At 45.0% G+C, this 24,908-nt stretch overlaps 1 protein-coding gene across 1 annotated transcript in view; it reads left to right on the forward strand.

The window, feature by feature from the left end:
- The window catches only part of LOC126198980 (bumetanide-sensitive sodium-(potassium)-chloride cotransporter-like), a 222,794-nt gene that overhangs the window by 155,578 nt on the left and 42,308 nt on the right, over positions 1–24,908 (forward strand). Inside the window, exon 16 of the mRNA XM_049935645.1 lies at positions 7,417–7,531. Within this exon, the coding sequence (XP_049791602.1) occupies positions 7,417–7,531 (115 nt within the window). The remainder of the gene's footprint in view (positions 1–7,416; positions 7,532–24,908) is intronic.

A 24,908-nucleotide genomic window follows, 5' to 3' on the forward strand; every position in this document is an offset into this window, starting at 1 on the left:
GCTGCTTGTGGAAGTACACAGGTACATAATGGGGATAGGGCAAGGCTGCTACTTGGTTTAAATGGGAGGGGCGGGGGGGGGGGGGGGTGGCGGAGTGGAAAAGGAGACCAGTAGAAGAGGGGGAAAGCACTAGTGGGGAAGGCTATGTAGTGCTGATGTGGGAACAGTGAAGAGGAGAAGTGCATGGAGGATGGACTGGAAAAGGAGTGTTCTCACCCTCAGTCTAGACTACAATAGTATCATCAATGAATCTGAACTGGGTGGGGGATGTGGGGTTCTGGCTGATTCAGAAGAATTAATCTAGAGGGCCCATGAATAATTCGGCTTAGGATGGTGCCATGTGGGTGCCCATATCTTTATCACAGATTTGTTTTTCTCAGAGTGTGGGCACGGTAACCAGCAACAATGGCACATGCGGAGTTCATGGACTTCAAGAAGCATGTAGAAGGTAGGACTGCAGACAGAGGCAGGGGGAGAGGGGGGGGGGAGGGGGGCGCGGAGGGGGGGGAGAGGGAGGGGGAGAGAGAGGGGGAGAGAGAGGGGGGGAGAGAGGGGGGGGAGAGGGAGAGAGAGAGAGAGAGAGAGAGAGAGAGAGAGAGAGAGAGAGAGAGAGAGAGAGAGAGAGAGAGAGAGAGAGACTCAAGGTACAGTTTCTGTGATGAGCCTAAGGATTTGAAGAGAGACAAGAGATCCTGTCAGATTTCTGGACTGGCATTGCTGTGGCAGGGTTTTTATGTGGACAAATCTGACAGCTGACTGAGTCCCTCCATCAGTTATCTCATATGGTTCAAAACCACAGTGGTGGAGTCTTTTTTAAGAGGTGGGATTATAAGGTTGGGATCAGTTTTTATCCACAGAAAAAGCACAATCCACCACATAAAAACTGATCCCAACCTTATAATCCTACCTCTTAAAGGAGAGGCAAGGTATGAGGTTAAGAAATTCTGGAATGTTAATGGGGTGCTTCAGGGGCAGTGGGATGGAGTAGGGAATTGAGTGAGGCATGGTCCAACATGAGCTTTAGATTGAGTCTGATTGGTAGGGTTGGTGGTGAAAATGTTTCCACTGTACGGACAAGGAGAGAAGGTCGTTGAGTCCTGAATGCTTGAATTTGGGAGTCGGTCAAAAGATGAGGCCTTTGGTAAGGGCCAATACTTCTGCAGGGACTAAAGATTTTGGAGGAAAGGTTCATGACTGTGTTTAAAGTCTGTTCATGTTTATGATCTTTGGCTGGACATGGCTGCTTGTCCTGTTCCAGAGGTTGCCCATCAGTCTGCAAGATCCGGGTGGTTTCAGAGGGTGGGCTTACTGGTAGTTGGGAGCTCAAACGTCAGGCACGTAATGGAGCCCCTTAGGTATATGGCTGCAAGGGAGGGGAAGAAAACCAATGTGCACTCCGTGTGCATACCGGGGGGAGTCATTCCAGAAGTAGAAAGGGTCCTTCCAGATGCCATGAAGGGTACAGGGTGCACCCATCTGCAGGTGGTCGCTCATTTCGGCACCAATGATGTGTGTCGCTATGAATTGGAGGAAATCCTCTGTGGCTTCCGGCGGCTATCTGATTTGATGAAGACTGCCAGTCTCACTAGCAGGATGAAAGCAGAGCTCACCATCTGCAGCATCGTCGACAGGACTGACTGCGGACCTTTGGTACAGAGCCGAGTGGAGGGTCTGAATCAGAGGCTGAGACGGTTCTGCGACCATGTGGGCTGCAGATTCCTCGACTTGCGCCATAGGGTGGTGGGGTTTTGGGTTCTGCTGGATAGGTCAGGAGTCCACTACACACAGCAGGCAGCTACACGGGTAGCAGGGGTTTTGTGGTGTGGACTGGGCGGTTTTTTTAGGTTAGATGGCCTCAGGTGAGTACAGAAAGGGCAACAGCCTCAAAGAGTGTGGGGCAAAGTCAGGACATGCAGGGACCAAGCAGCTATTGGTATTGTAATTGTAAACTGTCAAAGCTGTGTTGGTAAAGTACCAGAACTTCAAGCGCTGATAGAAAGCACTGAAGCTGAAATCATTATAGATACGGAAAGCTGGCTGAAGCCAGAGATAAATTCTGCCGAAATTTTTACAAAGGCACAGACGGTGTTCAGAAAGGATAGATTGCATCTGTTGCATCCCGGCACACGTCCCGGATACCAATATAGAGTTGGTCGAGCCTGCGTGGCGCAATTTGGATGTTGACGACAATTATGGGTTTGTGGTTCCCTTTAACTAGCCTTTATTACGGAGGTGAGAGGGAGTAGAATCTCCTGGATTGTCTAACGATGTGTAGGAGGTGTAGATACATTAGACAATACTTTCAATAGGTAGTGGGTATAAGGGGGAATTGGCAGCACTGAACTGTCAAAACAGTAAGGTGAGAATTTTCCTTTAATGCCATTTATTGAACTAATATCACAAAGGACATGAGAGGTGTCAGACCCTTCCCCTTACTCTGAACACTTCTATAGATTCAGCCAGAATCTCCACTTCTCACTCTGTCGGAAATGACTACTCACGAGAACTACCTCACTCTTCGTTTAAATAATGGACCCTTGTCCTATCTCACAGGAGAGAAGCACCAGCCAGTGGCTTGTTCCTACTATTGCTGAAACTAATTGTAGAGGCTACTTGAGACAGAGACAAACTGTCCCTGTTAAAGACTATTCCAATGCAAAACTTCTACTGAACTGACAGTTGTAGTTGCTTCCACCAGAGCATCACCGTCTTCTCGTAGTTGCAGTTCCTATAGACTCATCAGTAGCGGCTGCTACCTTCTCGATGCTGCCGAGCCTCGTCTGCTTGTGCCCTCTTCAACTTCTGTGACGACTCTGCTTCTTGCTGCTCGTGGATGCCCTTAAATACCCATACCCATTTTGAAGGTCTGCCCTGCTCGGACGCAGCCCTCGCATCCGCTTTCTCTAACTTATTTTTCGGTCTTCTCAGACATTTCGTCACTGTGGACCTATATTGGTTTCGATATGTCTGGCAGAGTCCCGGGGTGGTAAGTTCCTTCTCGCCCTCCAAGGTCCAGGAGACGCGTTCTTCATATCCTCGACGTGTTTACTAGCTCAGGCTATTTGTACTGTGTGACACTTTCTCTTCCATGGCTTCGTAACTCTGGGTTTCACTGCGTGGCGTCCGCATAATAAATACTTTCTGAACCTTTACATAATGTGTTGCTAAGAATAGCTATGTCATTTTGCTAATTAAATCCTCTGGGGACCTGACACATACAACCAGTGGTGGCGTGTTTGTCACTGTTAGTAGTAGTTTATCCTGTAGTGAAATAGAAGTGGATAGTTCCTGTGAATTATTATGGGTGGAGGTTATACTCAACAACCGAGCTACATTAATAATTGGCTCCTTTTACCGACCTCCTGACTCAGCAGCATTAGTGGCAGAACAACTGAAAGAAAATCTGGAATACATTTCACATAAATTTCCTCAGCATGTTATAGTCTTAGGTGGAGATTTAAATTTACCTGATATAGACTGGGACACCCAGATGTTTAGGATGGATGGTAGGGACAGAGCATAGAGTGACATTATACTGAGTGCGCTATCCGAAAATTACCTCGAGCAATTAAACAGAGAACTGACTCGTGGAGTATTTAAATGCAGCCAAAACCTCTGACAAACAGAAGCTAAACGATGTCAAAATTAGTGTAAGGAGGGCTATGTGTGAAGCATTCAGTGAATTCAAAAGTAAAATTCTATGTACCGACTTCACAGAAAATCCTAGGAAGTTCTGGTCTTATGTTACCTCAGTAATTGGATCGAAACAGCATATCCAGACACTCAGGGATGATGATGGCATTGAAACAGAGGATGACACGCATAAAGCTGAAATACTAAACACCTTTTTCCAAAGCTGTTCCACAGAGGAAGACCGCACTGCTGTTCCTTCTCTAAATCCTCGCACGAATGAAAAAATGGCCGACATTGAAATAAGTGTCCAAGGAATAGAAAAGCAACAGAAATCACTCAACAGAGGAAAGTCCACTGGACCAGACAGGATACCAATTCGATTCTACACAGAGTACGCGAAAGAACTTGCCCACTTCTAACAGCCATGTACCGCAAGTCTCTAGAGGAACGGAGGGTTCCAAGTGATTCGAAAAGAGCACAGGTAGTTCCAGTTTTCAAGAAGGGTCATAGAGCAGATGCGCAAAACTATAGGCCTGTATCTCTGACATCGATCTGTTGTAGAATTTTAGAACATGTTTTTTGCTCGCGTGTTATGTCATTTCTGGAAACCCAGAATCTACTCTGTAGGAATCAACATGGATTCCAGAAACAGTGATCGTGTGAGACCCAACTCGCTTTATTTGTTCACGAGACTCAGAAAATATTAGTTACAGGCATCCCAAGTAGATGCCATTTTCCTTTACTTCCGGAAGGCGTTCGATACAGTTCCGCACTGTCACTTCATAAACAAAGTAAGAGCCTACAGAATATCAAACCAGCTGTGTGGCCGGGCCGGATTGAAGGGTTTTTAGCAAACAGAACACAGCATGTTGTTCTGAATGGAGAGACATCTACACACGTTAAAGAAACCTCTGATGTGCCACAGGGGAGTGTTGTGAGACCATTGCTTTTCACAATATGTATAAATGAACTAGTAGATAGTGTCGGAAGTTCCATGCAGCTTTTCGCGGATGATGCTGTAGTATATAGAGAAGTTGCAGCATTAGAAAATTGCAGCGAAATTCAGGAAGATCTGCAGCGGATAGGCACTTGGTTCAGGGAGTGGCAACTGACTCTTAACATAGACAAATGTAATGTATTGTGAATACATAGAAAGAAGGATCCTTTATTGTAGGATCATACAATAGTGCAACAAACACTGGTAGCAATTACTTCTGTAAAATATCTGGGAGTATGCGTGCGGAGTGACTTTAAGTGGAATGATCATATAAAATTAAATGTTTGTAAGGCGGGTGCCAGGTTGAGATTCATTGGGAGAGTCCTTAGAAAATGTAGTCCATGAACAAAAGAGGTGGCTTACAAAACACTCGTTCGACCTATACTTGAGTATTGCTCATCGGTGTGGGATCCGTACAAAGTCGGGTTGACAGAGGAGATAGAGAAGATCCAAAGAAGAGCGGCGTGTTTCGTCACAGGGTTATTTGGTAAGCGTGAGAGCATTATGGAGATGTTGAGCTAACTCAAGTGGCAGACTCTGCAAGAGAGGCACTCTGCATTGTGGTGTAGCTTGCTGTCCAGCTTTTGAGAGGGTGCGTTCCTGGATGAGGTATCGAATATATTGCTTCCCCCTACTTATACCTCCCGAGGAGATCATGAATGTAAAATTAAAGAGATTCAAGCACGTACAGAGGCTTTCTGGCAGTCGTTCTTCCCACAAACCATACACAACTGGAACAGGAGAGGGAGGTAATGACAGTGGCACAGAAAGTGCCCTCCACCACACACCGTTCGGTGGCTTGCAGAGTATAAATGTATATGTAGATGTATGATGCCTTATGGTGGTGGTAGTGAGTTTCTGAAAGTGTGGTAAATGTAGGACATGGCTACATCAGTACATTTGTCCATACCATATCTACCAGACACAAGCAATACCTCCACTTAGACAGCTGCCACCCATTCCATACCAAGAAGTCCTTTCCATACAGCCTAGTCACCCATGGTTGTCACATCTGTAGTGACAGGCAGTCTTCCAAATACATCAAGGGTCTCACTGAGGCCTTCACAGACCGAAATTACCCTCCCATCCTTGTACAGAAAGGGGATCTCCCTGCCTTGGCTCTCCACTCATCCACCCACTTCCCACATTACCACCATCTGGCCACGAATTAGTACCCCACCCCCTTGTAGCTCAGTACTGTGGAGGACTGGATCATCTGAACCCCATTAACCACCAGGGTTTCAACTATCTCTCATCGTGCACTGAAATAGAGAATATCGTACTCACTATCCTCATTCCTCACACAGTGGAACTATGCTGCCTATTGAACCTACACAAAATCCTAGCCCATCCCTGCTCCACCCTTGCTCTCAACCTCTTGCCTCATGACTCATATCCCTTCAATAGACCTAGATGCAAGATCTGTCCTATAATTCCAACCATCACCCCTACTCCCGTCCAGTCTCAAGCACAACCTATCCCATCAGAGACAGGGCTACCTGTGAAAGCAGTCACAGGATCCTCAAACTAAGCAGCAGCCACTGTTCTGTTTTCTCTGTGAGCAGGACCACCAACAAGCTGTCTGTTTGCATGAATGGCCATTGACAAACTGTGGCCAAGAGACAGCTGGACGTTTATGATTCTGCCCAACACAATGTGCTTCTCTTTAGTGACTGCTTCACAGTCTGCACCATCTGGAAGCTTCCTACCGATACCAGCTTTTCTGAATTGTTCAGGTGGGAATTGTCCCTGCAATACATCCCACATCCCCATAAACCCCTTGGCTTTAACCTTCACTAGTTCCTGTCGATCATCCATCTATCCCCTTTCCTGCTCCCACTTAGCACTACACAGCCTTATATTCCACCATCACACCAACTAGTGTTTTCCCCCTGCTCTCCCTCTCTCCTTTTCTGCTCCCCTTGTCCCCCATCAAACCTCAGGACTGTACGTAGCAGCCCTACCCTGTCACCACCAAATCCCTGCATGCTCCCACAAGCAGCACTGCACATTCTCCGCTCTTCTATGATGCTATCTCACCTCCTTCCCAACCCACCCCTGCCTCCTCCTTACTCCCACCATCCGCAGACTGCTTCTCCCATAAGGCAGAGTTCAGAGCTCAAATGTATAGCAGTTTTTATGTTGTGCCTATCTGCAACTCAACATCTCCTCTATGTGGTGAGTAGCAATCTATCCTTTTCGTATTATTATCATTATTACATCCTGCATTTTTCATTGTTTAACAGTTCTACACTTGATTAAATGTGGAAGTTAAGTGATATTTGTTTATATAGTTAATGAATCATGACTGGGTAGCTCAATACAAATACCTGAACATGATGTGTGAATATCATTAAATGGAATGATCACACATGCATTGAAAGGTATAGCAAGTGGAAGGTTTTGCTATTCACAGGCTACTGCAAACCAGTTATTGTTCCATTTCCATTTCTGGACATATTACTTACAAAGGTTAGCGTGTCAGACAGAGATTCTGCTGTATAAAAGTTATACAATTGTTAATATGTTTGAGTTCCAAAATCTCTCTAGTTCTGGCAAATATGATGATAAATGTAGAGAAGTCTTTACAATTTATACACACATTTAAATTTGATAATACACAATAATCTATATCCTATAGAGTTATCTCTTTACGGTCTCTTAATAAAACTTCAATAAAAAGCTTTTATTATTTTATTTTATACATTTTAAAGGGCCAATTTAAAAAATATTGTTTTTGAGTTTATGAAAATCATTATACATTTAGCTGCTGGAACTTTTCACAGGTCTCACTCTCCTCTTGCCCTACATCATTTCAACTCGTAGTAATTGGTCATCTTGTAAGCTGAGGATATTCACATTAGCAAACAAAAAAGATGAACTGGAAATGGAACAGCGAAGGTATTTATGACTGCTGTGCTGATATATCTGAGTTCTACTAACAAGGAGAGGACCCCAGCAGTGGATCGACTTTTTTAAATCTATATGTTGATGTAAGCTAAAACACCACAGCAATTCACTGTGGTGCACTCTCGTTCGTGAGTAATCACTGAAACATTTTATTTTTTAATTTTTTTTAATTTTGTATAATGCCCTTCAGAATTAAAAAAAAAATAAAATAAAATAAAAATAGTATAACAGATTGCCTGCGCAGTGTAACGATCGATGTATCAGACTCACATGAAAAAGGTTGGGGGTTTCCAATCTCACCAGGTACTTTGAAATTTATTGTTTTAAAATCTGTATTGAAATTAATTTGGTTGGGTTAAATGTATTTTTTTTTCTTTTTTCACATAACTGTAACCATCATATTAACTTCTTCAATTGCCCTCATTTTCTCTTCCTATCATGATTTTTACTCTTGCACTCTTTGTGCACACAAATTTAATTCTTTTTATTTATCTGTAATTTAAATATTTGAAACTGTCAATATATAGGTTAAAAAACAAAAGATGAAATCTGTATATACTCATGTCCAATGGGGTCAAAAAAGTTTGCAACACAAGAGGTACATTTTTTTGGATGGTAATGATCTTGCAAACATTGAAAACATAAATTCTTATTGTATTACAAAGTAATACAGATGAATATTTAAATGAAGGAAAGGATTACAAATAAAATGAAATTCAAGCAAACTGTGGAATGGAAGTAATGAATGCATAAGATGGACAAAGATACAGGATGAGAACTTAGTTAATTTCTGAATTTTTAATACATAAAAAAAATCACGAACAAAGATACCAAGTGGAAAACGAATGATGACAAGAAAAATGAGAGCAATTTAAACAATTATTACAATGATTAAAATGGCACAACAGAGCACTAGAAATAAAAAATTACATTTAACCCATTCAACTGAGTAAAAATTATTAGAAAAGTTGTTTTGATAAAAATTTAAAAATAATAATTTTAAACACACTTGACAAGAATTGAACTAATCATTAATTACACTGTGCAACAAGTCTGTTGAAATTCTGAAATTTTTTTTTCGGCAATTACCCACGAATGAAGGCCAACTAGGATGGATGGGTGCAAGGTGTGATACCCGAGACCTCAGCCTACATCACCATATAGATTTTTTCAAAATGTCAATCCAACTGCTGGGGCCCCCTCCTTGTAAATATAAAAGATATATAACTAAGTTATATTTAAGTTGTGGTTTAGAACTATTCTTTATACTTCAACTTCCTGCACTAACCCAACAGTGAGTACTTTACTTGTGGTGCTGAAAAACCTGTCTTGGTAACTATCAGAAATGTATATATTTAATTTAAGTAGCATTTGTCATGTTCTTCATTACTATTGGTTGTATATGGAATGTCAGTCCAAGACAAGATGTAATGCTCTCCCATGGCAGGACTGGATGCACAATGATCCTCATACTGTAGATCATGTCATTTATTATGACTTGTGATAATACTCCCATTGCTACAGAAGTGTCCCCTGGAGGCTCTCCATGGTTTTCAGTAGAAGTGTTATGCTGCTCTGCTGCCTAGTGTGCCTGTGCATTTTCTATTGAACTGAAGACTGGGAAGAGTGCTGACCAGTCTGGACCATAATGACCTCATGTTACAGGCATATATTCACCATGCTAACTGAGAGTGGTCACAAATAATCATTTCGGATCCATTCATATCACGAAAAAGTGACAATGTCCTCTTTGTTGACTGCCACTGACCATTGTGACATAGGCACATTGCTGTAAATGCTCTTAACTTGGTGATGCCCCAAATGAGAACAACCATGCTACTATATTGTTTCCTTGCAACAATACTGACCAGGTTGTCACATGTTGCCCACCTTATGGAGGGAGGGAGAGAAATGCACCTGGGGCTACACTGTGACTCATTCTCAAATGGAAGTACACACCACTGTTACTGGGTTCCTTCATAGTAAGAAAAATGCCACTATCACACTGATTTCTCTCTCTCTCTCTCTCTCTCTCTCTCTCTCTCTCTCTCTCTCTCTGTGTGTGTGTGTGTGTGTGTGTGTGTGTGTGTGTGTGTGCGTGCGTGCGTGCGTGTAGTCCGATGTGAAATATGATTTGGAACAGCTGCAAATCCTCTAACTACTCTAACTAAGAGAATTAAGTCGTCACAGATCATATTCAGTAAATACTATCATGAAGGAGAGTCGTCAGGTGTGTGGAAGGAGGAATGTTTTACATTCACAGTTGGAAGCAGTCACTGCAGGCAAAGTATACTAGCAACAAATTATGATGAGTGTTAATCTAACCTCACTGATAATATGGTAGTTACTTCTAGATTACTTTATATACTGTATGTGCATCAGGAGGATAACAGCTCCTTCAAAACAGCCACTGCGCACCCCCAGGGGGTCCACAACTCTTTTGTGGACGCGTGCGTAGCGAGCACGGGACCCCGAGCTAATGTGGCCCTCCTTCCTTTCCGGGCTGCATACCTTCCCTTTCCGCATCCTTCCCCGTCCCCCATCTTGCCCCCCTCACCTCTGGCTCTTTCCTTCCCTTTCTCCCCCTCTGGGAGTATAGTTTGTGTCTACGTCCGGAGACGGACGCTCGAAACTGTTCCAAATTCCATGCTTTCTACGCTTGCAAGTCCTTGTCCTTCCTCTGTCCTTCTCTTTTCCTTCCCTCTTCTCCTTGCCCTTTTCTCCGCTGCGGCGTTTGAGACCCCCTCTTCTTTCCTTTCCCTTTCTCTTTCTTCCTCCCTGTGCGTGTCTGAAGGCCGACCCACGCACTTCCATGCGTAGCCGGTGACGGGGTAACGCGTAATTCCCCGCCCCGGGTAGACAGGTAGGACACGTACGTACCCCCTGGTAACGGCCAGGCCCAGGGAGGGGTGATTACCCGAGCTGATACCTTCCAAAAGTGCCGATTGGTCCCTCCGTCCATTTGTTGGGAGGTGTGACCTGAGGTGTGAACAATCACCTAAGGCGGGTGTGCCCTCAGTGAGGGCCCCCACAAGGGAGGATCGCACCATCGGAGACGCCGGTAATCATGGGGGATTCTTCCGCAATAGTTTCCTCACCTTCCACTATGTCTGCTCACAAACGTAAGTTCACTGAGTCTCAGCCACAGACAGTTCTTCCATTGTTGCCACAGTTCCTTGTTGTTTCTCGGTCTGATGAAGGTCACGACTTCTCCACGGTCAACCCTTTCATTATTCAGAAAGGTGTCAACGCAATTGCAGGTCCTGTAAAGTCTTGTTCCAGATTACGGAATGGCACCCTGTTGCTAGAAACACACAGTGCCCTCCAGGCACAAAAATTGTTGCGTACTTCTCTGCTCCACACCTTCCCTGTCCGGGTGGAACCGCACCGTACCTTAAATTCCTCGCGTGGAGTCGTTTATACACGCTCCCTTGATGGATTGTCTGACGAAGAAATTCAGCACTACCTGTCTGACCAGGGCGTATCGGCTGTTCATAGAGTTACGAAAAGGGTTGACACGAAGATCATTCCAACCCGCACTGTCTTCTTGACATTTGACAAAGTTCAACTGCCATCGAAAATCAAAGCAGGCTATGAGATAATTTCCGTTCGCCTTTACGTCCCAAACCCTACGCGTTGCTATCGATGTCAGCGGTTCAATCACACCAGCCAGTCCTGTTCCAATCCGGCCAAATGTGTTACGTGTGCCAAGGATGCCCATGAGGGTGCTTGTCCACCTCCATCCCCTCGCTGCATCAACTGTATGGGTGACCACGCTGCTTCCTCTAGAGATTGCCCAGTTTTTAAGGACGAAAAGCTCATCCAGGAAATAAGAGTGAAGGAAAAGGTGTCGACCTTTGCTGCTCGAAAATTATTCGCCAGTCGACAGCCCACCGTGCCTCAGACAGGCAAATACAGCACTGTCCTTGCTTCTCCTTGGCCAACAAAGGAGGCGGCCACGCAGACTTGCGACCTCACCTTTAGTGCCACGGTCGTCCGATCGGCCAGCGCAAAGATCGCCCGTTCAACCTCACCACTTTCGCCTGCCCACTCTATGGCTCACCCTTCGTCGGGTTCTGCTAAATCTCGAGCCCAAAAGTCAGACACCAAGTCTTTGAAGAAAGAGCATACTCGTGAAGAGTTTTTACGTACGGCAACTTCACCACCATCGGTTCCTCCTTCATCTAAACCTCATACTTCCAAGAAGGCTACAAAGAAACCCAGTTCCTCTCCTTCTCCGCCAAGGCGTGTCCCATCTACAGCGCCACCTGGCGGAAATCGCCCTCGGCCGTCTTCTGTGTCGCCGAGGCGCACTGCTGGTGGCCGGTCAACCGGCCGATCGCTGGTGGCAGGAGCTGCTCCTGACCAAGCTATGGATCAGGATCTTCTGCCTTCGGCTGAATGCCATTCCATGCTGTCGGTCAGGCTCTGAGCAGTCGTTGAGTTGACAGCGACCTTGGTCACATTCCTCCATTTTCTGTTCACCCTATGTCCATTATCCACTGGAATATCCACGGCATTCGAGCCAATCGGGATGAATTGTCGATCCTCTTACGATCCTACTCGACGGTCATCTTCTGTCTTCAGGAAACAAAGCTGCGTCCTAATGACCGCTTTGTTCTCCCTCATTTTCAGTCCGTCCGATATGACCTCCCCTCTGTGGAAGGCACTCCAGCCCATGGAGGACTCATGATTCTTCTCCATGATACTCTCCATTATCATCCAATCCCCTTAGACAGTTCCTTCCAAGCAGTCGCCGTCCGTCTTTCCCTTTCTGGATACACGTTCTCTCTTTGTACTGTATACATTCCATCGTCCACACCAATGGCACGAGCTGATCTCCTTCATCTTCTTGGTCAGCTTCCACCCCCCTATTTGCTGGTTGGGGACTTCAATGCCCACCACCCGCTTTGGGGATCTCCACATCCTTGTCCACGTGGCTCCCTATTGCTAGATGTCTTCCACCAAGCGGATCTAGTTTGCCTCAACACTGGGGTCCCCACGTTTTTGTCTGCCTCCACGACAAATCTATCTCATTTGGACCTTGCGATCGGTACTGTTCCGCTAGCTCGGCGCTTCGAATGGTTCGCCCTTGATGATACACACTCGAGTGACCACTTTCCATGTGTCCTTAGGCTGCAGCCTCAACTGCCATATATGCGCCCGCGACGCTGGAAGTTTACCCGAGCCGATTGGACACTTTTTTCGTCTCTAGCGACATTCGATGACCGTCGCTATCCCAGCGTCGACGATGAGGTCACACATATTACCGACGTTATTCTTACAGCTGCGGAGCGTTCAATACCACGCACCTCCGAATTGCCCCGGCGCCCCCCAGTTCCTTGGTGGAACGAGGCATGCCGTGACGCAATACGTGAGCGGCGACGTGCTCTTCGCATTTTCCGTCACCATCCTACTTTGGCAAACTGTATCCGCTATAAGCAGCTCCGTGCGCAATGCCGTCGCGTCATCCGCAATAGCAAGAAGGCAAGCTGGAAATTCTTTATTAGCTTCTTTAACACCTTCACTCCCTCCTCGGAAGTTTGGAGGCGGCTTCGACGGTTCTCAGGCGCGCCTAGTTTCTCCCCGGTCTCTGGGCTCACTGTCGCGCATGATACCTTAGTGGACCCCGTCGCAATTTCTAACTCATTGGGTCAGCACTTTGCTGAGATTTCGAGCTCTTCAAATTACCCGCCAGTGTTTCTCCCGAAGAAACGTGCAGCGGAAGTGCGACATCTTGCTTTCTCCTCTCAAAATCACGAAAGCTACAATACTGTTTTCTCCATGCGGGAACTCCAACATGCCCTCTCTTCTTCTCGCTCCTCCGCCCCAGGATCGGATGGTATCCATGTCCAAATGTTGCTGCATTTATCAACCCATAGTCTGCGTTACCTCCTTCGCCTTTATAATCGAATTTGGACCGACAATACTTTTCCCAGACGATGGCTGGAAGCTATCGTCATTCCCATTCCGAAACCTGGAAAGGACAAACATCTCCCCTCTAGCTATCGCCCCATTTCTCTCACGAGTAGTGTCTGTAAGATTTTGGAGCGTATGGTGAATTACGGTTTAGCTTGGTGGCTGGAATCCCGCAGTCTTTTAACACCTGCCCAATGCGGATTCCGAAAGCATCGTTCCGCAGTTGACCATCTTGTTGCTCTCTCCACTTATATCATGAACAATTTTCTCTGGAAACGCCAAACGGTAGCAATATTTTTTGATCTGGAGAGAGCATACGATACCTGTTGGAGGACAGGCATCCTCCGCACACTGTTCTCTTGGGGCTTTCGAGGCCGGCTGCCCCTTTTTCTTCACGAATTTATGGCAGAGCGAACATTTAGGGTGCGGGTGAATACTACTCTCTCCCGTACTTTCTCTCAAGAAAACGGGGTACCCCAGGGCTCCGTGCTGAGTGTTGTACTGTTTGCCATCGCTATAAATCCAATTATGGATTGTCTCCTTCCTGATGTCTCGGGCTCCCTCTTTGTGGACGATTTTGCGATCTTCTACAGCTCTCAACGGACCAGCCTTCTTGAACGACGTCTTCAAGGATGTCTCGATCGCCTCCACTCTTGGAGCATAGAAACCGGCTTCCGTTTTTCTCCCAGTAAGACCGTTTGTATTAATTTTTGGCGACGTAAGGAGTTTCTTCCGCCCTCCTTACATCTAGGTCCTGTCAACCTTCCGTTTTCAGACGTCACTAAATTCTTGGGTCTTATGTTTGACAGAAAACTGTGCTGGTCCTCCCACGTTTCCTATCTTTCGGCTCGCTGTCTGCGAACGCTCAACACCCTCCGTGTCCTGAATGGTACCTCCTGGGGAGCGGACCGAGTGGTCCTTCTCCGCCTCTATCGCGCCTTAGTGCGCTCGAAATTGGACTATGGAAGCATAGTCTACTCCTCTGCTCGGCCGTCTATTCTCCGGCGTCTCGACTCTATCCACCACCGTGGATTACGTTTAGTGTCTGGAGCTTTTTACACTAGCCCTGTAGAAAGCCTTTATGCTGAGACTGCTGAACCTCCGCTGTCCAATCGGCGAGCAGTCCTTCTGAGCCGTTATGCTAGCCATCTGTCTTCCATGCCTGCTAATCCAGCCCATGACCCTTTTTTTGACGCCTCCTTTGATGTAGGGTATGCAGGCCGCTCCTCCTCCCTACTACCCCCGGGAGTCCGCTTCCGTCAACTGCTCCATTCTCTTTCCTTCCGCTTTCCTAAAACCTTCTTGACAACTTGGGGTACAGCACCGCCTTGGCTCCGTCCCCGGATCTGTCTGCTCCGTGATCTTTGTCAATTTCCCAAGGATGGTACACCTTTACTTGTTTATCGTCGGGCATTTGCTGCTCTATGTGCACAAATGACGGACGCCACCTTTATTTACACCGACGGCTCGAAAACATCGTTGGGTGTAGGGAGTGCCTATATTGTTGGCGATGCCCCAAATCACTTTCGGCTTCCCGACCAGTGTTCGGTTTATACTGCGGAGCTTTTCGCTGTTCTCCAGGCTGTCCACTACATCCGCCGCCATCAGCGGATACAGTACGTAATCTGCTCAGATTCTCTCAGCTCTCTCCTCAGTCTCCAAGCTCTTTATCCTGTGCACCCTCTGGTCCACCGGATTCAGGACTGTCTGCGCTTGCTCCACCTGGGGGGTGTCTCGGTGGCGTTCCTCTGGCTCCCGGGACACGCTGGTATCTGTGGGAATGAGGCGGCCGATATAGCAGCCAAGGCAGCAGTCTCTCTTCCTCGGCCAGCTATTCAGTCGCTTCCCTTCACCGATCTACGGAGCGGTTTGTCGCAAAGTTGCTCATTTATGGCATGCGCATTGGTCAACACTTCCCCGAAATAAATTGCGGGAAGTGAAAGCCCTTCCTTGCGCTTGGACCTCTTCCTCCCGAACGCGTCGTCGGGAGGAGGTAATTTTAGCTAGACTCCGGATAGGGCACTGTCTTTTTAGCCATCGACATCTTTTAAGCGGCGATCCTCCCCCACTCTGTCCCCACTGCTCTCAGCTGTGGACGGTAAGACACCTTTTAATTGAATGCCCCTATTTTAATCGGTTACGCTCCCGTCTACAGCTATCGCCTGATCTATCGTCGATTTTAGCAGATGACACGCGCTCAGCCGACCGCATTCTCCAGTTTATTAGTGACAGTGAAATGACGTCAGTCATTTGAAGTTTTATCGGGGACCATCAACCCCTCTCTGTAGTGGACTTTTAAGCCTTGTTTCTGCTTTTAGTGTCTCCAATTTTTTTTAGTTTCGTTCCCATTTTTGCTGTTTTCCATTTTCAGTTTTTATTATTTCCTCAGTCACGGACCGGGTGCTAATGACCATAGCAGTTTTGCGCCCTAAAACCAAAACAAAACCAAGAAACAGCCACTGCGCCTTCTCTTACACTACTCAGCTGATGTTCCTATCTAATGTTTCAAAACAAAGCATTTATATGACTTTGTGCAGACCGCTGTCAGTTGTCTACACACTGCCAAAGTCAAGATCTGCCTGATATGAACATTATATCAACGAAACTAGTCAAAGATTGAAAATGTTTTCTTCTCATTCTCCCCAACAACTCTCCCCTGGCCCAGTGTTCTGGGCAATTTTTCTATAACTTTTCGCATTTCCCAAACCTCCCCTTTTCCTTTCCCTTCAACCCTCATGCCAGAAGGAGCCACCGGCCCTGAAAGCTCATGCAATTCCACATCTTGTGTGTGTTTCCTCTTGCTGAGTAGATTTTCCTCTATTCATGCTGCAATTTCAATACAAAGATTTATGTTGCGAGGAATTTACATTTAGTCCAAATAAAGTGATAAATTATAAGAGTAGTGGCTAATATACTATCTTTAGTTTCCTGTTTCAATAACAAGTACTCAAAGTCATAATAACTTACTTATTTTTGATTCCAGGTTTTGGTCTATAAAACCATTTTCAGAGCAGATGCTCCAGGTGGCCAGTTCACATAGCTACTGAGTAGTAACTGCTGATACCTGTTGCAACTGTCACAGTAGGTAATACTCAGTGGCTCCGTGAACCAGCTCCTCATGTCGCCTGGAAACCCTGGTCTGAATATACCACTGTACCGGTATGAAATGAAATGAGCGTTTTTTTGTGACACTAATTTTAAATTGAAAAGTAAAAACATTTTATTCTAAGTACTGACCATTGCTTTCTATACATTTTGACCACCTTTCTGGCAATTTGTGGACATCACGCCAATAAAAATGTTAGTCTTTTGAAGTAAACCAATCAGACACTCAATTTTAGACTTCTGCGTAGGAATCGATGTGTTCCTCAGTCAATGTGTGTCCCATTGATGAAAACAAATGGTAGTCAGAAGGGGCCAAGTCTGGTGAATACGGCAGGTGGGGTAGCAGCTCCCAACCAAGTGTTTTGATTGTATCCTGAACCAGTTTTGCTTTGTGTGCAGGTGCATTGTGTTAAAAATTACTTTTCCATGTCGTCTGGCCCATTCTGGTCTTTTTTCGATCAATGCATAGTTCAAATTGATCATTTGTTGTTTGTAGCGATTAGTATTCAGGTTTTAGAAGCTCATAACACACCACACCTTTCTGATCCCACCAAACACAGAGCATTGTCTTCTTGCAGAATCGATCTGGTTTTGCAGTCGATGTTGACGGTTGTCCCAGATTAACCCATGAATTTTCCCATTTAGGATTCTTAAAATAAATCCATTTTTCATCGCCAGTAACAATTTGATGCAAAATTGATTTTCTTTCATGTCTTTGAAGCAAAATTTGACAAATGGTTTTTCGGTTTTCCATCTGTCTTTCATTCAATTCATGTGGCACCCATTTTCCACACTTTTGGATCTTTCCCATAGCTTTCAAATGGTCAGAAAGTGTTTGTTGTGCAACATTTAGCATCGCTGCCATTTGCTTCTGACTCAAAGTATCATCTTCATCCAATATTGCTTGCAATTCGGCGTCTACGAACTTTTTTTGGTGGTCTTCCACATTCTTCATTTCTTACATCAAAATCGTTAATTGTGAACCGTTGAAAACATCTTTTCAATGTTGCTTCTGATAGAGCATGATCACCATATGCCTCTACAAGCATTCGATGTGACTCTGCAGCACTTTTTTTCAAATGAAAACAAAAAATTAATGCTTTCCGCAAATCATCACTTTCTGGTACAAAATTCGACATTGTTAACACAATGAAAACATATGTTGTAGTTTGTTCCATGACTTGATTTTACTAAATATCTTTGACAGATGTCATATCAACTAAACAAAAAAAAATTAAGGCTCGTTCACAACAAATGTTCCCTATCGACACATTTGTAGCTTAACACTCATTACATACCAGTATACCTGGTAATCTTACAGACCAAAACTGGTTATCAGAATCAAAAATAAGTTACTGTGGATTGGACTGTGTTACAATTGAAAATATAATCTCTGTATTTCCACAATGTCAAAAACATTTTGTTACTTGTCTGAAGTGTACCAGTAACCTCTCAGCCTTTTGTACAAGGGGGTAAATCCCCATTCCGAATCCCTAGATGGGGATACACTGCCTACATTGAGTTCGCTTAGTCTATTATGGAAGGTGTTGTGTTGACTATTAAGTCTTCACATGTTTAAGGGAATATAGTGACCCTAGCACAGTATTACAGCACATGCTCAATTTCGATCACGCTAACTTTGAATGTTACTACTTGTACCATCTCCAATATAAATATGAAAAGACACTAGGGTTGACTGTTAACTTTCATCTCACAGCGCACTAACTGGGCCTCTAATACGATGTTGATATGAAGAGGCTTCTGTCACCCATGTAGTTCACAGTGCTATTTTGCTACTGTAAAATTCAAATAGTGTGTGCCTGATATACATAACACACAGATACACTATACTCCAAACTTCTGCGTCAAATACTTCTGCAAGTATGCTATGGGGTTTAATACTTGGTTTCAAGTACATCATCTATATCTGTGTCAGTTCGGTCTGTCCAGTATTGAAAACACAAGTTCATCCTACCCCCAAACTTCACAGATCTCTTAACTTGTAAACATGCATAATGTAGTTTAAAAATTTAATTTACCATATGATGACCATTGCAGAATAGTTTTAAATGATCGTATAATCCAGTAAAATCTCACTACTGGTCAAATTTTGCAAAGACAGTCACCTCAATAGTAATGCAGATAGTATTTTTGAACCTCACAGAAAGTCGAATAGCTTCCGGAGAGAAGTGTATCTATAGAAACCTTACATATTATAGCTACAATTGTTACAGAACAGAAAAGTCAAATTTGTAAAATCTGCACAACTTAGCAACAAAGGCCTAATACTTGTATACTGTAGTTCTTTGCAAGTTTGGAGTTTCGCATTACCTGTCTTGTGTACATATGCCTTGGTGAAGGGCTCAAAATACAGTCTCTGTGCCCCCAGAGGGCTCGGGGTTCTTTCGTGAGTACGTGTTTGGCCAGCACAGGGCCCTGAGCTATTGCAGCCTTCCTTCCTTTCCAGGGCTGCATTTCCTTACCCTTCCCCTCCTTTGCTCTCCTTGCTCCTTCCTCTTCGCCCTCTCCTCTCCCTCTCTTGGTGTCCTTGTTTATATTGGCCACACTATACTCCTGGTTATGTTGGTTTTGCGATTTGGTTTTATTGCATAATCACCTCATCCTTTTGGCATTCCCTGGTCCCCCTCTGGGGTTTGACCTCCATTAACAAATTTCTATTCCGTAGTGTGAGCCATTTGGGGAAGAGCACCTTACCTAGTGTCTCCGACGTGTGCCCTCCTACTTCATTTCACCTTTCCTTTCACGTCGTTGTCTGCTACTAGGGTGCGTAGTCAGCACGGTAGTAAACCCGTGTGGTGGGGTCGGTATGTACCCTTTTGGATGAGCCCCCTGAACACACAGGGATCACACTCCTGATCCCTGAGCTGTGACCACCTCATGTAAGCCTAGGAGTGGTTGCTTGTCGTCCTGGAGCATCGGAACTCCAGGCAATGGCCGCCGTGCCAGACGGCCCTTGCTGTAGCTGGGTGGTGCCCATGAGGAGAGCCCCTGATCGGAGTGAGTTGTATCAGGGTGGACGCTATGCAAATGAAATGCATATGGGTCCAGAACTCCGGCCGTTCTTCTGCGGACGTCTCTCTGCGTGGAACTGATTCTTTTAGTGCTGCTTCTCCTGCCCTTTCGGCCTTCCCTTCAATGGCTACCCCCCCTGGGAGGAGGGTCAGGATGGTCGGCTTGAAACGAAACCTTTCTCCCGCTATCTGGTTTGCACCATGACTGATGAGGATGCTTTCACCAATGTTGTTGTCTTCAGTCCAGAGACTGGTTTGATGCAGCTCTCCATGCTACTCTATCCTGTGTAAGCTTCTTCATCTCCCAATACTTACTGCAACCTACATCCTTCTGAATCTGTTTAGTGTATTCATCTCTTGGTCTCCCTCTACGAGTTTTACCCACCACACTGCGCTCCAATACTAAATTGGTGATCCCTTGATGCCTCAGAGAATGCACTACCAACCGATCCCTTCTTCTAGTCAAGATGCACTACAAATTTCTCTTCTTTCCAATTCTATCCAATACCACCTCCTCAGTTATGTGATCTAACCATCTAATCTTCAGCATTCTTCTGTAACACCACATTTCGAAAGCTTCTATTCTCTTCTTGTCCAAACTAGTTATCAACCATGTTTCACTTCCATGCATGGCTACGCTCCATACAAATACTTTCAGAAACGACTTCCTGACACTTACATCTATACTCGATGTTAACAAATTTCTCTTCTTCAGAAACGCTTTCCTTGCCATTGCCAGTCTACATTTTATATCCTCTCTACTTCGACCATCATCAGTTATTTTGCTCCCCAAATACCAAAACTCCTTCACTACTTTAAGTGCCTCATTTCCTAATCTAATTCCCTCAGCATCACCCAACTTAATTCGACTACATTCCATTATCCTTGTTTTGCTTTTGTTGATGTTCATCTTATACCCTCCTTTCAAGACACTGTCCATTCCGTTCAACTGCTCTTCCAAGTCCTTTGCTGTCTCTGACAGAATTACAATGTCATCGGCAAACCTCAAAGTTTTTATTTCTTCTCCATGGATCTCAATACCTACTCCAAATTTTTCTTTTGTTTCCTTCACTGCTTGCTCAATATACAGATTGAATAACATTGGGGGTAGGCTACAACCCTGTCTCACTCCCTTTCCAACCACTGCTTCCATTTCATGTCCCTCGACACTTATAACTGTTATCTGCTTTCTGTACAAATTGTAAATAGCCTTTCGCTCCCTGTATTTTACCCCAGCCACCTTCAGAATTTGAAAGAGTATTCCAGTCAACATTGTCAAAAGCTTTCTCTAAGTCTACAAATGCGAGAAACGTAGATTTGCCTTTCCTTAATCTATTTTCCAAGATAAGTCGTAGGGTCAGTATTGCCTCACGTGTTCAAACATTTCTAAGGAATCCACACTGATCTTCACCAAGGTCGGCTTCTACCAGTTCTTCCGTTCGTCTGTAAAGAATTCATGTTAGTATTTTGCAGCTGTGGCTTATTAAACTGATAGTTCGGTAATTTTCACATCTGTCAACACCTGCTTTCTTTGGGATTGGAATTACTATATTCTTCTTGAAGTCTGAAGGTACTTTGCATGTCTCATACATCTTGCTCACCAGATGGTAGAGTTTTGTCAGGACTGGCTCTCCCAAGGCTGTCCGTAGTTCTAATGGAATGTTGTCTACTCCCGGGGCCTTGTTTTGACTTAGGTCTTTCAGTGCTCTGTCAAACTCTTGACGCAGTATCATATCTCCTATTCCATCTTCATCTACATTCTCTTCCATTTCTATAATATTGCCCTCAAGAACATCGCCCTTGTATAGACCCTCTATATACTCCTTCCACCTTTCTGCTTTCCCTTCTTTGCTTAGAACTGGGTTTCCATCTGAGCTCTTGATATTCATGCAAGTGGTTCTCTTTTCTCCAAAGGTCTCTTTAATTTTCCTGTAGGCAGTATCTATCTTACCCCTAGTGAGATAAGCCTCTACATCCTTACATTTGTCCTCTAGCCATCCCTGCTTAGCCATTTTGCACTTCCTGTCGATCTCATTTTTGAGACGTTTGTATACCTTTTTGCCTACTTCGTTTACTGCATTTTTATATTTTCTCCTTTCATCAATTAAATTCAATGTCTTCTGTCACCCAAGGATTTCTACCAGCCCTCGTCTTTTTACGTACTTGATCCTCTGCTACCTTCATTATTTCATCTCTCAAAGCTACCAATTCTTCTTCTACTGTATTTCTTTCCCCCATTCCTGTCAATCGTTCCCTAATGCTCTCCCTGAAGTTCTCTACAACCTCTAGTTCTTTCAGTTTATCCAGGTCCCATCTCCTCAAATTCCTACCTTTTTACACTTCCCTCAATTTTAATCTACAGTTCATAACCAATAGATTGTGGTCAGAGTCCACATCTGCCCCTGGAAATGTCTTAAAATTTAAAACCTGGTTCCTGAATCTCTGTCTTGCCATTATATAATCTATCTGAGACCTTCCAGTATCGCCAGGCTTCTTCCATGTATACAACCTCCTTTTATGATTCTTGAACCAAGTGTTAACTATGATTAAGTTATGCTCTGTGCAAAATTCTACCAGGCGGCTTCCTCTTTCATTCCTTCCTCCCATTCCATATTCAGCTACTACGTTTCCTTCTCTTCCTTTTCCTACTATAGAGTTCCAGTCACCCATGATAATTAAATTTTCATCTCCATTCACTATCTGAATAATTTCTTTTATCTCATCATACATTTCCTCAATCTCTTCATCATCTGCTGAGCTAGTTGGCATATAAACTTGTTCTACTGTAGTAGGTGTGGGCTTCGTGTCAATCTTGGCCACAATAATGCATTCACTATGCTGTTTGTAGCAGCTTACCCGCATTCCTATTTTCCTATTTATCATTAAACCTACTCCTGCATTACCCTTATTTGATTTTGTATTTATAACCCTGTATTCACCTGACCAGAAGTCTTGATCCTCCTGCCACCGAACTTCACTAATTCCCACTATATGTAACTTTAACCTATCCATTTCCCTTTTTAAATTTTCTAACCTACCTGCCTGATTAAGGGATCTGACTTTCCACGCTCTAATCCGTAGAATGCCAGTTTTCTTTCTCCTGGTAACAACATCCTCCTGAGTAGTCCCCGCCTGGATATCTGAATGGCAGACTATTTTACCTCCAGAATATTTTTTCACCAATACCAAACCTTTGTTTTTTGTGGAACACATTGAAGACAAGTTTGGTGAAGTGGACTCTCTGAACAAGATGCGGTCGGGTTCGTTGTTGATCAAAATTGCTTCAGCTGCCCAGTTTGCGGCCCTTCGTGCCTGTAACCATCTTGGCACAATCCCTGTGTCAATTTCCCTCCACCAGTCTCTAAATATGGTTCAAGGTGTGATTTTTCACAGGGACCTCATCCTTCAAACTGATGAGGAACTTCAGGACAATCTCAGACGGCGGGGTGTTAACTTTGTTTGGCGTGTTCAGAAGGGTCCGAAAGACAATCGCATTGATACTGGTGCCTTTATCCTGGCCTTTGAAGGGGATACTCTCCCTGAGAAAGTAAAGATTATGTTTTATCGATGTAACATGAAGCCGTACATCCCACCTCCTATGAGATGTTTCAAGTGCTTGCGTTTTGGACACATGTCTTCCCGCTGTTTGCAGGCCCCTCTCTGTGGTGACTGTGGATGTCAACTCCACGAGGGGAGTTCCTGTGTTCCCCCTCCTGTGTGTGTTAATTGTCATGGCAATCATTCTCCACGTTCACCAGATTGCCCAGTATATAAGAAGGAAAAGAAGATACAGGAGTATAAGTCCCTTGATCATTTAACCTACACTGAGGCTCGTAAGAAGTATGCATGTCTTCCCCCTGTGTCCATGATGTCTAGGTATGCTTTGGTTACATCTTCACCCCTTCCTCCCCCTTCCTTACCCCCGTCCGGAACCCCTCTCCTCCCCCCTTCCCCTGCGGCTCCCTCACCCTCACCTCTGGGCACCACTCCCCTTTCCCAGCCGGAGAAGTGTCCCACTTGTTCGGCATCTGCCGTCAAGGGCGCCCCGCCCAAGATACCCCTTCCCGGCACCTCTCAGGCCAAAGGTCTGCTCCCATGTGACGACCGTGAGAACCACAGTCCGTGGGCCCCCAGATTGCCCGATCTCTTTCTGTTCCCGATCTTGCTGCAGCTGGCTCCTATATGCCGCACAGCCCTCCTCAATCTCAAACAGAAAAGAAGAAGAAACATAAGTCCTGGGACAAGGAGCATCTGGTGTCACCAGAGGTCCCATCCCTGGCTTTGCAACCTGATTCTGACCTGTTGTTCATGGATGTCGCCCCCCTCCTTGTCGGTGACAGGTGGTGACCCAGTGGTATGACTGGCTTTAGACTGTTCAACCACCAATGGAATTGTAATGGATATGACAGTCACCTTCTGGAGTTGAAATCCCTTATTTTTTCTTACTCTGCAGCTTGTATGGTTCTACAGGAATCTCATTTTACTGATAATCACTCACCGACCCTCTGTGGGTTCTGTGTTTTCTATTGAAATCGGATCGGTCCCCTGTGGACATCTGGTGGCGTTTGTACGTTAGTCCGTACAGGCGTTGCTAGCACATAGATTCCTCTTCAAACTACACTGGAAGAGGTTGCTGTTGGTGTCCACCTGGACTCTGAGGTCACGGTTTGCAATCCTTATCTCCCTCATGACAGGACTCATACACCTGCTGCCTTAACTGCCCTTCATCAACTTCCTTCTCCCTTCCTCCTTCTCGGGGATTTTAATGCTCATCATCCCTTGGTCGTGTTTTATCCCTCTTTGTCGGGTTGTATTGATGACGTCCTACGTGATGTGTCTGATGCGATTGTTTGCACTGCTAGCCTTGCTGTACTGCATTGCCATTGACATCCATGATCGCTGTTGAGCTTTGCAACAACTTAAGAGGCACCCATATGTTGCCAACCTTATTACCTTTGAACGCCTTCGCACTAAAGCCCGTTACTTAATCAAACAGAGCAAACGGATGTGTCGGGAACACTTTGCTTCTTCCCTCGGTTTTACTGTCCCTATATCATTGGTATGGGCTACACTTCGCTTTCTCCAAGGTTGCCATCGGTAGTTCACCCTCCCAGGCCTTCACCTCCCAGATGACCTTTGCATGGATCCATTGATTCTCACGGAACATCTTGCAACCCATTTTGCAACAGCATCAGCATCAGCCTCCTATCCGGCTGCTTTCCTTCACCAGAAACATCGGGCTGAAGCTTCCGCCTTATGTTTTACCCCTTGTCAGTCAGAATCTTACAACGAACCTTTTACTGAATGGGAAC

The sequence above is a fragment of the Schistocerca nitens genome, chromosome 8 (assembly GCF_023898315.1).
Source record: "Schistocerca nitens isolate TAMUIC-IGC-003100 chromosome 8, iqSchNite1.1, whole genome shotgun sequence".
In the NCBI taxonomy this organism is placed as follows: domain Eukaryota; kingdom Metazoa; phylum Arthropoda; class Insecta; order Orthoptera; family Acrididae; genus Schistocerca; species Schistocerca nitens.